The sequence below is a fragment of the Cotesia glomerata genome, linkage group LG2, assembly GCF_020080835.1.
Source record: "Cotesia glomerata isolate CgM1 linkage group LG2, MPM_Cglom_v2.3, whole genome shotgun sequence".
Lineage (NCBI taxonomy): Eukaryota > Metazoa > Arthropoda > Insecta > Hymenoptera > Braconidae > Cotesia > Cotesia glomerata.
The window spans coordinates 11,315,358-11,328,181 of NC_058159.1; the positions used below are offsets into that span (position 1 = coordinate 11,315,358).

Below are 12,824 nucleotides of genomic sequence, written 5' to 3' on the forward strand. Positions count from 1 at the left end.
AAAAAACTTTAACCATTATTCAAACTTAAAAAATTTTAAACTTTTAGCCTTTTAGGTAATCTTTTTTTTTTTTTTACTACCGATATAACGTTTCTATTATCAACTTACATAAGAATAAATTTTAAAATATTTTATATATTAAATACAAGCAATATTTCAGTTATATTAAATTTTATCATTAAGGTACTTTGTAACTATACCATTATTAGAGTCTTAATTTTTTCTTTGCTGACGTTATTACTCGACCTAAGTATGTATTGAGTTTTTTAAGCTCAATACGAATCCTTTCTTGCGAAAAATTTCGCGTTCTCATGAAGTTTTCGAAGTGATACGACAACAATTCAACTTTCCTCGACGTAAGAGGGTCTCGTTCACCTGTATTTTTTTGTTTTCTTACAACTCTTGTAGCCAACAGCTCTGATCTCCATATAGCATGAGCCATCGCAGTGATAAATCGTGATGGTGTATCTTCTTTGCTTGCATCACGAAACGAAGCGCTCGAAATGAAAAAATTATCACCGAGCAGGAACTGGTCATTATGCAAGTAGTAGTCGTTATCATTGTTAAGTCGCTGCTGTTGTTGTTGTTGTTGTTGTTGTTGTTCAGCTTCTAGTAAGCGTCGTTGCTGTTCTGCTCGCAAATGTTGACGTCGCTCAAATTCTTGTTGAGGTAGTGCCTGTTCTCCTTCTAATCGTTGATTTAAAGCTTGGTTTCCCATTCTAAACATTTAATACATTTATTAATAAATTAAATATTATTTGAATAAATTAGTTTGAACAAATTAATATGATTTTTAATAATTTAACGTTCATTTATAATACTATATTCATTTACAATACCAACAATAAATGGTTATAATTAAAAATTTTTCTAAAAAGTTCCACCAAATTAAACATGCTTTAATAGATTTTGTTAATTTTTTTTTTAAACAAATACAAGCTTAACAGCGATTTAAATTTATAAAATGAATGTTCAAATCAAAAACCCTGGATTAACTATAAAAAAATTTTTTTTTATAGTAGATACTTCTGCATGACTTTTATTAAATTATAATTAATTTCTTTAGGCTCGATTAGAGTTCTGCGAATAAGATATTAAATGCATCATTAATTTTACATTTTAAAAATTCTTAATTCAGAAACAAAGGTGATTATTTTGAAATTGAAATGGGAGTAAATTTGTCATTGTATTAACTAACCTGTTAAAAAAATAAAAAATCGATAAAATGCCACATCAAAATTTCATTCAATAGACGAGAAATTTTTTATCAACAAAAGTTGACGGAATAGAAAATTTCATTACTAAAATTGATTATTGATTATAAAATTCATATTACAGCACAAAATTTATATTGAAAAGAATAATACCTTGCTAGTTCCAGGTGTGACATCAAATGTTACCTTCTTGGCTGCTAGTATTGGATTCTTATTTTCTTTTGCAAGCAAAAATTTTCCTTTGCCCATTTTGATAATTTTTGTAATATCATTGCCATCATGAAGGTTGTGATCATCGCCTTCGACATCTCCTATATCTTCTGCAGTTAATTCAGACAAATCCCTCTAAAAATTATTAAATTAATCAATATTTGAAAATGTCTTTTATAATTCACATAATTTATAAAAATGTTAATTATTTATCAGATGGAATGAAAATAGATTTATCATTGTATAATCTGCATTAACGAGCAAATTTGAAAAAAATATCACTGTCGAATTTCATTAAGTTTATTGTACTTCGAAATAAGCTAACAGAATGGGACATTTCATAAGGACTTTCGTAATAAAATTACTCAAGAGACAAACAATTAAACGAGTTTTGTTGGTAAATTGAAAATGCTGCTATTTCTAACTTACTGATTCACTTTTTTTTTTCCTTAATTAATATTTAAAATTGTTTAAAGAGTAAATCTGTTATTTGAAATGATATTGCATTGAGCTTTTTAGCTATAAATTTCTTTCTGTTCATAACAGGTTAGTAGCTTATTGACATTTTTATTTTTAAGTAAACTCAAATAAAAAATTTCAAAGAGACGTTTTGAAAGACAAATTCGTTGGATTTAAAATAGTTAAAAAATTAAAAGTGTGTTTTATTCATTAATCTAAAGACAATTTACTATATGTATGAGATATTTCTAATAATTAAAATAGATCAAATACAAAATTCATATTACTACAAAAATACATTAAAAAAAAAATAATACCTTTGTAGCTTTCGATATGGAATTAAGTTTTTTCTTGTTGATTTCTTTCGATTGATCCAAATTCTGTTTTGCCTCGGTGATTTTATTGCCATCATGCAACTTACAATTATTGTTTTCGTTGTCTTCTTCTACGGGTTTGTAATCTGTCACTAAAGATTCCCCCTAAAAAAGATTAAATATGTCAATTCTAAATTTTCGAAAATTTCTTTTGTAATTCTCTTAATTAATGAAAAAAGTAGTGAAAACTTTTTTTTTTTTTATCATCAGCGTTCAGATGATTTTTAAAGAAATTCACAAGCATGATATATCGTATAGTTTAATTATTATTATATCAACTTAAAACCAACAAGTAGAATGTATGTATTATTGACAGCGCAAAAAATTCAAAGAGCAGATTATTTTGACATACCATTGATCCTATTATTGACAGGTCTTTTATTACAATTGAATTTATATTAATAATAGTATCATTTTTAATAACTAATGCAAACGTATCAATAATTTTTATTATTTTAAAATTCGTTTAAGCTCTAGCTTTTCTATATTTTTTACCAGATTTTTTTTTTAGCAATTTTTTCTAGTCAAATGTTCCCATCATTGACATCCGCTATTTTAAAATTAATTTTAACTCGATCAAGTATAAATAAATGATTATATGGTTATTTAGACTATAAATAATCTAAAATAATTTTAAACAATGCAATTACATTAAAAAAAATATTGAGAAATCTGGATTTGAAAATAAGGTCTTTTTTAACAATATTTTTAAGAAATTACAAGCATATAAGCAGTTTTGACCTATTTCAATAAATGAAATTTTTTGCAGTGAATTGTTTATACCTTGGAATTAGATTTAACTATTTTTTTTTTTTAAATATGTAAAATTGTCATGAAATATCAACAATTGTGATTATTAACAGATTTTAATAACGAAATAATAAAATTAAATAGGGTATCAATAGTAGAGGACCTGTCAATAATAGGGACTTTTACCTTAGCATATTCATATTTACATTTTTAAAAAGTAATGAAAAAAATTTGTCATTAAAAATTTCGAGGAAAATAAAAATCATTTGATTTAAAAAATCTAAAATATGAAGAAGATTTTTTATCTGGGACAATAAAAAAAAAATATGCAATTCCTGTGAGCAACATTAACACGAAAGGCTTACTTTTTGTATAATTATCATTCTCTAAACGCATATCACTGCCAAAATGTAAAATAAATTTTACCTCATATGTCTCAGGAATAATTGTGCTATTTCCATTGCTGATTTGCTCTGGCAGGTCCAAATTTTTATTTCCTGATAATTGTTCACCATTACCTACATCATTGATCTCTCTATCCATGTTTTCATTCTCTGCATCCACAGTTTCATCTGAACTATCAGCAATGTTGTTATCATTAATCTGTTCCTTAAAAATTTTGAATGATATTCGTTAAAAAGTCTAACTATTGTATTATTGTAAATGAGGCATTTTTTAAATAGTTTACTTTATTATAAATACGTACTGTGTTTTTTATTTCACTGTTAAACTGATAAGCTTTCAAAATTTCGTCTATTCCCTGTTTTTTAGATGCAACTATGTTTTGTTTTTTATTCTAAAAAAAAAAAAAATAATAATAATAATAATAATAATAATAAATAAAAAAGTTAACTATAGATAATTAATTCATATAAGTCTTTGTTACTGAACTAATATGCTTAAAGCAATTATGAACACTTACTTTTCGACGTCTTTTAATTTTTGTCAGATCGACTTCTTCATCCTCTGAAGTTGATGACTCGAGTGCTGATGGATTTTTTATTTTTGGAATCCGTAAACGTAACTGTGGATCTTCTAATTCTTCTCGAATGTCTGAAATGGATCATATTTTTGTTTAATTGTTATAAGCATATCTAATTGAAAATTTATCTTTAACAATTTGATTATTTTATAATTAGAAAAATATTGATGTTGACTAAATTCCGATCGTTTTTCAAAACATAATAGTAATTTGTTTAAGTAATATCATTAGAAAATTTTTTATTTTAATAAAACAAGTTTTTTCAAACACAAATTCTGTAAAACATTTTTTAACGAACAAATTGATTGAGAATTTACTACAAAAAAAAGTTAAATTAGCTTCAATTACTTGTATTTAACTTATCAAACATTTATGAAATAAAAATCGTTACATTAAAAATGTCCATCGATTATATTGTACATAATTCTATCCCACACTTGCTTAGTCAGTTTAATAAGTGAAATTTATATTTATGTTGAATAAATATTTTTAATTTTTTGCGTTAGAAAAAATACTTGCATTTAATTATTTCTCTTTTTTCTACTGTATCTATGCTAAAAAACTTATCTTGGTTGTTTTTTTTTGACACCTTTAATTTCGAAATATTGAAAAAAACTTTTCAAGTGTTAGTTTGAATTTTCTTTCGTATTGCTATTTTATAAGTAACTAAATTTTTTTCAGGAAATATAATTCTTTAATTTTGATATTTATTATTTTTTCTATTCTATGTATCACTAAGTTTTCAGTTTTCAAGGCCAGTTTTTCAATACAAGATAAAATTTAATCCGATGCCAATTTATACATAGATTGGCATCGGATAAAATTTTATCCCGGATTGAAAAACTGGCCCTCAATTTAACAGCTTCAGCTACACAATACTGTGTTATAAAAATACATATATTTTATAGAACGTTTAACAGCGATAAATTTGAAGTTGATTTAATGAATTATTGTGATTTTGTTTAATTAATTGGTTACTGAAGAAAACAAAATAAGTAGCACGATAATTTTTTTGCCGGAAAAAATAAATAAAATGATTAGATGTGTGTAAATTTAGAATGTTAAACATTTTTTCTGAAATTAATTTTAATGAATTTATTTATTTAATTCAAATAAACATCTAAAAAAAAAAAAAAAAATATCAGAAATTTAACTAATAATATTTAAATGTAATTAATATAATGTGTAGAAGATTTGATAAAGACTTATAAACATTTTTTTTATTTTCCAGAATATTGACGTTACGGTGATTTAGAAGCTGGAAAAAATTCTCAGCGAGTAACTAATTATGAATAATTAAAAATTTTATTTTACTAATTTATTTTTTTAATTACGTCTCAAATAAATTTAAAAATCAAATAAAATAAAGTTTTTAGAAAAGAGCATACAATTAACTATTGCTAAAGTTTTAAAATAGTTCATATGAAAATTTCTTCAAAAAGTATATAATGAATTAAATATCTGAAAATGCTTTTGCTACGACCCACCTTAAGAGTCAAGCCAACGGGACAAAGATAAACGCATATACAGTGTATAGCGTGGAGAGAACAAGTTCATTCACTTGTTCGTCTGCAGTTAGTCTGCTAGAATATCACTCTCTAGTAGTGTGGCCAGATCGCCCGATTTTTTTACCCCCTCTATAGCGCCGAGCGCGCCTAGCACTCATGTAAATGACGTAAATACTTCTCTAGTGACATCTAATTTAAAACTATTGTAGTGGGGGATGTAGGCCCAAGAGGATCGCTGTCGATGGTGCCTGCAGAGTTGGGTGTCTAATCAGTTAGTATACGGTTATCTACGGTCTAGTGTGCGTTTAATTTCTGTGTCTTTATGCGTTAGTTAATAAATTTATACTGTTTTTATTAATTAATAATAAAAATGAAGTACGCATTGGTACAATTACCTCGGGATTCAAATAGAAGGGTGATTATAGAAACATGCTTCATTGAAAACTTTGAAATTTATAATGCAACAACCAAAAGTCAGGTATTTCGTTACGAGATGACGGCGAAAATAAACTGAAATGCATTATACTGCATTTGTCTGGTAATTATTGGAAATATATACTTTTTATTATTCATAACATTAATTGAATTTAATGGCATCTTATAAATTTTTTCATAATTAACTACCAAAGTGTGAAAAATATTTTTATAACAATATATATATATATAAAAATAATGAGCACCTCTCAAAAGTTTTCCACTTACTAATCATTGCTTTTAAAAAATAAATTAGTAAAATAAAATTTTTAATTATTCATAATTAGTTACTCGCTGAGAATTTTTTCCAGCTTCTAAATCACCGTAACGTCAATATTCTGGAAAATAAAAAAAATGTTTATAAGTCTTTATCAAATCTTCTACACATTATATTAATTACATTTAAATATTATTAGTTAAATTTCTGATATTTTTTTTTAGATGTTTATTTGAATTAAATAAATAAATTCATTAAAATTAATTTCAGAAAAAATGTTTAACATTCTAAATTTACACACATCTAATCATTTTATTTATTTTTTCCGGCAAAAAAATTATCGTGCTACTTATTTTGTTTTCTTCAGTAACCAATTAATTAAACAAAATCACAATAATTCATTAAATCAACTTCAAATTTATCGCTGTTAAACGTTCTATAAAATATATGTATTTTTATAACACAGTATTGTGTAGCTGAAGCTGTTAAATTGAGGGCCAGTTTTTCAATCCGGGATAAAATTTTATCCGATGCCAATCTATGTATAAATTGGCATCGGATTAAATTTATCTTGTATTGAAAAAACTGGCCTTGAAACTGAAAACTTAGTGATACATAGAATAGAAAAAATAATAAATATCAAAATTAAAGAATTATATTTCCTGAAAAAAATTTAGTTACTTATAAAATAGCAATACGAAAGAAAATTCAAACTAACACTTGAAAAGTTTTTTTCAATATTTCGAAATTAAAGGTGTCAAAAAAAAACAACCAAGATAAGTTTTTTAGCATAGATACAGTAGAAAAAAGAGAAATAATTAAATGCAAGTATTTTTTCTAACGCAAAAAATTAAAAATATTTATTCAACATAAATATAAATTTCACTTATTAAACTGACTAAGCAAGTGTGGGATAGAATTATGTACAATATAATCGATGGACATTTTTAATGTAACGATTTTTATTTCATAAATGTTTGATAAGTTAAATACAAGTAATTGAAGCTAATTTAACTTTTTTTTGTAGTAAATTCTCAATCAATTTGTTCGTTAAAAAATGTTTTACAGAATTTGTGTTTGAAAAAACTTGTTTTATTAAAATAAAAAATTTTCTAATGATATTACTTAAACAAATTACTATTATGTTTTGAAAAACGATCGGAATTTAGTCAACATCAATATTTTTCTAATTATAAAATAATCAAATTGTTAAAGATAAATTTTCAATTAGATATGCTTATAACAATTAAACAAAAATATGATCCATTTCAGACATTCGAGAAGAATTAGAAGATCCACAGTTACGTTTACGGATTCCAAAAATAAAAAATCCATCAGCACTCGAGTCATCAACTTCAGAGGATGAAGAAGTCGATCTGACAAAAATTAAAAGACGTCGAAAAGTAAGTGTTCATAATTGCTTTAAGCATATTAGTTCAGTAACAAAGACTTATATGAATTAATTATCTATAGTTAACTTTTTTATTTATTATTATTATTATTATTATTATTATTTTTTTTTTTTTTAGAATAAAAAACAAAACATAGTTGCATCTAAAAAACAGGGAATAGACGAAATTTTGAAAGCTTATCAGTTTAACAGTGAAATAAAAAACACAGTACGTATTTATAATAAAGTAAACTATTTAAAAAATGCCTCATTTACAATAATACAATAGTTAGACTTTTTAACGAATATCATTCAAAATTTTTAAGGAACAGATTAATGATAACAACATTGCTGATAGTTCAGATGAAACTGTGGATGCAGAGAATGAAAACATGGATAGAGAGATCAATGATGTAGGTAATGGTGAACAATTATCAGGAAATAAAAATTTGGACCTGCCAGAGCAAATCAGCAATGGAAATAGCACAATTATTCCTGAGACATATGAGGTAAAATTTATTTTACATTTTGGCAGTGATATGCGTTTAGAGAATGATAATTATACAAAAAGTAAGCCTTTCGTGTTAATGTTGCTCACAGGAATTGCATATTTTTTTTTTATTGTCCCAGATAAAAAATCTTCTTCATATTTTAGATTTTTTAAATCAAATGATTTTTATTTTCCTCGAAATTTTTAATGACAAATTTTTTTCATTACTTTTTAAAAATGTAAATATGAATATGCTAAGGTAAAAGTCCCTATTATTGACAGGTCCTCTACTATTGATACCCTATTTAATTTTATTATTTCGTTATTAAAATCTGTTAATAATCACAATTGTTGATATTTCATGACAATTTTACATATTTAAAAAAAAAAAATAGTTAAATCTAATTCCAAGGTATAAACAATTCACTGCAAAAAATTTCATTTATTGAAATAGGTCAAAACTGCTTATATGCTTGTAATTTCTTAAAAATATTGTTAAAAAAGACCTTATTTTCAAATCCAGATTTCTCAATATTTTTTTTAATGTAATTGCATTGTTTAAAATTATTTTAGATTATTTATAGTCTAAATAACCATATAATCATTTATTTATACTTGATCGAGTTAAAATTAATTTTAAAATAGCGGATGTCAATGATGGGAACATTTGACTAGAAAAAATTGCTAAAAAAAAAATCTGGTAAAAAATATAGAAAAGCTAGAGCTTAAACGAATTTTAAAATAATAAAAATTATTGATACGTTTGCATTAGTTATTAAAAATGATACTATTATTAATATAAATTCAATTGTAATAAAAGACCTGTCAATAATAGGATCAATGGTATGTCAAAATAATCTGCTCTTTGAATTTTTTGCGCTGTCAATAATACATACATTCTACTTGTTGGTTTTAAGTTGATATAATAATAATTAAACTATACGATATATCATGCTTGTGAATTTCTTTAAAAATCATCTGAACGCTGATGATAAAAAAAAAAAAGTTTTCACTACTTTTTTCATTAATTAAGAGAATTACAAAAGAAATTTTCGAAAATTTAGAATTGACATATTTAATCTTTTTTAGGGGGAATCTTTAGTGACAGATTACAAACCCGTAGAAGAAGACAACGAAAACAATAATTGTAAGTTGCATGATGGCAATAAAATCACCGAGGCAAAACAGAATTTGGATCAATCGAAAGAAATCAACAAGAAAAAACTTAATTCCATATCGAAAGCTACAAAGGTATTATTTTTTTTTTAATGTATTTTTGTAGTAATATGAATTTTGTATTTGATCTATTTTAATTATTAGAAATATCTCATACATATAGTAAATTGTCTTTAGATTAATGAATAAAACACACTTTTAATTTTTTAACTATTTTAAATCCAACGAATTTGTCTTTCAAAACGTCTCTTTGAAATTTTTTATTTGAGTTTACTTAAAAATAAAAATGTCAATAAGCTACTAACCTGTTATGAACAGAAAGAAATTTATAGCTAAAAAGCTCAATGCAATATCATTTCAAATAACAGATTTACTCTTTAAACAATTTTAAATATTAATTAAGGAAAAAAAAAAGTGAATCAGTAAGTTAGAAATAGCAGCATTTTCAATTTACCAACAAAACTCGTTTAATTGTTTGTCTCTTGAGTAATTTTATTACGAAAGTCCTTATGAAATGTCCCATTCTGTTAGCTTATTTCGAAGTACAATAAACTTAATGAAATTCGACAGTGATATTTTTTCAAATTTGCTCGTTAATGCAGATTATACAATGATAAATCTATTTTCATTCCATCTGATAAATAATTAACATTTTTATAAATTATGTGAATTATAAAAGACATTTTCAAATATTGATTAATTTAATAATTTTTAGAGGGATTTGTCTGAATTAACTGCAGAAGATATAGGAGATGTCGAAGGCGATGATCACAACCTTCATGATGGCAATGATATTACAAAAATTATCAAAATGGGCAAAGGAAAATTTTTGCTTGCAAAAGAAAATAAGAATCCAATACTAGCAGCCAAGAAGGTAACATTTGATGTCACACCTGGAACTAGCAAGGTATTATTCTTTTCAATATAAATTTTGTGCTGTAATATGAATTTTATAATCAATAATCAATTTTAGTAATGAAATTTTCTATTCCGTCAACTTTTGTTGATAAAAAATTTCTCGTCTATTGAATGAAATTTTGATGTGGCATTTTATCGATTTTTTATTTTTTTAACAGGTTAGTTAATACAATGACAAATTTACTCCCATTTCAATTTCAAAATAATCACCTTTGTTTCTGAATTAAGAATTTTTAAAATGTAAAATTAATGATGCATTTAATATCTTATTCGCAGAACTCTAATCGAGCCTAAAGAAATTAATTATAATTTAATAAAAGTCATGCAGAAGTATCTACTATAAAAAAAAATTTTTTTATAGTTAATCCAGGGTTTTTGATTTGAACATTCATTTTATAAATTTAAATCGCTGTTAAGCTTGTATTTGTTTAAAAAAAAAATTAACAAAATCTATTAAAGCATGTTTAATTTGGTGGAACTTTTTAGAAAAATTTTTAATTATAACCATTTATTGTTGGTATTGTAAATGAATATAGTATTATAAATGAACGTTAAATTATTAAAAATCATATTAATTTGTTCAAACTAATTTATTCAAATAATATTTAATTTATTAATAAATGTATTAAATGTTTAGAATGGGAAACCAAGCTTTAAATCAACGATTAGAAGGAGAACAGGCACTACCTCAACAAGAATTTGAGCGACGTCAACATTTGCGAGCAGAACAGCAACGACGCTTACTAGAAGCTGAACAACAACAACAACAACAACAACAACAGCAGCGACTTAACAATGATAACGACTACTACTTGCATAATGACCAGTTCCTGCTCGGTGATAATTTTTTCATTTCGAGCGCTTCGTTTCGTGATGCAAGCAAAGAAGATACACCATCACGATTTATCACTGCGATGGCTCATGCTATATGGAGATCAGAGCTGTTGGCTACAAGAGTTGTAAGAAAACAAAAAAATACAGGTGAACGAGACCCTCTTACGTCGAGGAAAGTTGAATTGTTGTCGTATCACTTCGAAAACTTCATGAGAACGCGAAATTTTTCGCAAGAAAGGATTCGTATTGAGCTTAAAAAACTCAATACATACTTAGGTCGAGTAATAACGTCAGCAAAGAAAAAATTAAGACTCTAATAATGGTATAGTTACAAAGTACCTTAATGATAAAATTTAATATAACTGAAATATTGCTTGTATTTAATATATAAAATATTTTAAAATTTATTCTTATGTAAGTTGATAATAGAAACGTTATATCGGTAGTAAAAAAAAAAAAAAGATTACCTAAAAGGCTAAAAGTTTAAAATTTTTTAAGTTTGAATAATGGTTAAAGTTTTTTCTTAATTTTATTAAAGATATGAATTATTTTTTTTTTTTTTTATATTTTAATTAAATAATTTATATTTTAATATATTTTAAAAAATATGTTATAAAAAATAATAAAAATGTGTTTTCAATCATTTCTTTTTATAGCATATACCTTAACAGTACTTACCCTTTAAAATAGTTGTACTATTTATCTTCTTTAATTTAATTATTTCACAAGCACGTAAGTTTTCATCTAATAATCTATAAGGAAAATTGCCAAGAATTCTTTTAATAGCAATAGTAATTATCTGCGGTATTTTAAAAAGTACAAAAAACTCGGAATAACTCTTTACGCAGCCGCTCAAAATTTATACAGAAATTTTGAAAAAGTATAAAAAACTCTGAAAAACTCTTTACGCAGCCGCACAAATTTTCGACAAAAAGTTTTAATAAGTCAGAAAAACTCTGAATAATTCATTTGACAGCCGCACGATTTTTTTTACACAAACTTTTATGAGGTATAAAAAACTCAGAATAACTCTTTACGTAGCCGCACAAATTTCCTACAAGAAGTTTTAATAACTCTGGATAACTCTTCTGGCAGAGTCTAAAATCTTGCAAAAAATCAAACTTCCTAAGTCGGGTGAAGAGTTTTTCCGACTTAATAAGACTTTTTCGGACTTTTTAAGAAAATAAAAAACTTTTTGAACTATTATTCGTACTTTTAAAAATTTTTTCACTGTTTTTTCAGAGAAATTTTTCCACAAGGGCCCGTGTGAATTTTCACGGGAGAACTTGACAATTTGTACTTCAAGTTATTAAAAAAATGTGTTCTCCGTATAAATCACTGGTATTTTTTGAAATTAGATAATTTTCTGTATAAAAAATTAAAAATTCAGGTCGAAATTTGAAAAATCGTCAAATTACCCTGATAGCCACAGTTTCAGACCAACCAAGTTGGTGTCAGATAGTTGCCACCAACTTAGCGACAACTTGCGGTCAACTTCCGAATTTGTAACTGTTGGCGCCAAGTTGGCTACAAGTTTCTGAGAAAAAAGAGACCAATCTACTGCCGCAATATGTCGCCAAATTTCTTGAGAAACTTATCGTCAACTTGGTGTGAAAAAGTTTCAGAGCAACTTTTGCCGACAACTTGGTGAACAAGTTGACACCAACCGAGTTACTTTCCAAGAGTTGCCGCCAAGTTGGTGACAAGTTGCGGCAGTAGATTGACAGAAAGTTGCGGCCAACTTGGCTATCAGGGTACACACGCCCGTGTAAATTTTCACGGGAGAACTTGCCCTGATAGCCAGCGCTTTCTCAGTAAGTGTTGACTT

General features: G+C 25.7%; 3 protein-coding genes across 3 annotated transcripts in view; 1 reads left to right on the forward strand and 2 right to left on the reverse strand.

Moving 5' to 3' along the window:
* Positions 1-12,435, reverse strand: part of LOC123258445 — an 81,942-nt gene extending 69,507 nt beyond the window's left edge. The window contains exon 1 of the mRNA XM_044718446.1: positions 12,415-12,435. The gene's annotated coding sequence lies outside the window, so the exon portion shown is untranslated. The remainder of the gene's footprint in view (positions 1-12,414) is intronic.
* LOC123258447 lies at positions 225-5,487 on the reverse strand. The gene is made up of 7 exons (XM_044718448.1): positions 5,477-5,487; positions 3,930-4,051; positions 3,714-3,803; positions 3,434-3,616; positions 2,201-2,362; positions 1,368-1,559; positions 225-719 (listed from the first exon to the last, which is right to left on the reverse strand). The coding sequence occupies exons 4-7, from the start codon at positions 3,548-3,550 to the stop codon at positions 654-656; spliced, it is 537 nt and encodes a 178-aa protein (XP_044574383.1). The 5' UTR covers positions 3,551-3,616; positions 3,714-3,803; positions 3,930-4,051; positions 5,477-5,487; the 3' UTR covers positions 225-653.
* On the forward strand, positions 5,692-11,294 carry LOC123258446. Its single transcript, XM_044718447.1, has 7 exons — positions 5,692-6,035; positions 7,461-7,591; positions 7,718-7,807; positions 7,905-8,087; positions 9,158-9,319; positions 9,960-10,151; positions 10,800-11,294. The coding sequence occupies exons 4-7, from the start codon at positions 7,971-7,973 to the stop codon at positions 10,863-10,865; spliced, it is 537 nt and encodes a 178-aa protein (XP_044574382.1). The 5' UTR covers positions 5,692-6,035; positions 7,461-7,591; positions 7,718-7,807; positions 7,905-7,970; the 3' UTR covers positions 10,866-11,294.
* Positions 12,436-12,824: the final 389 nt, after the last annotated feature.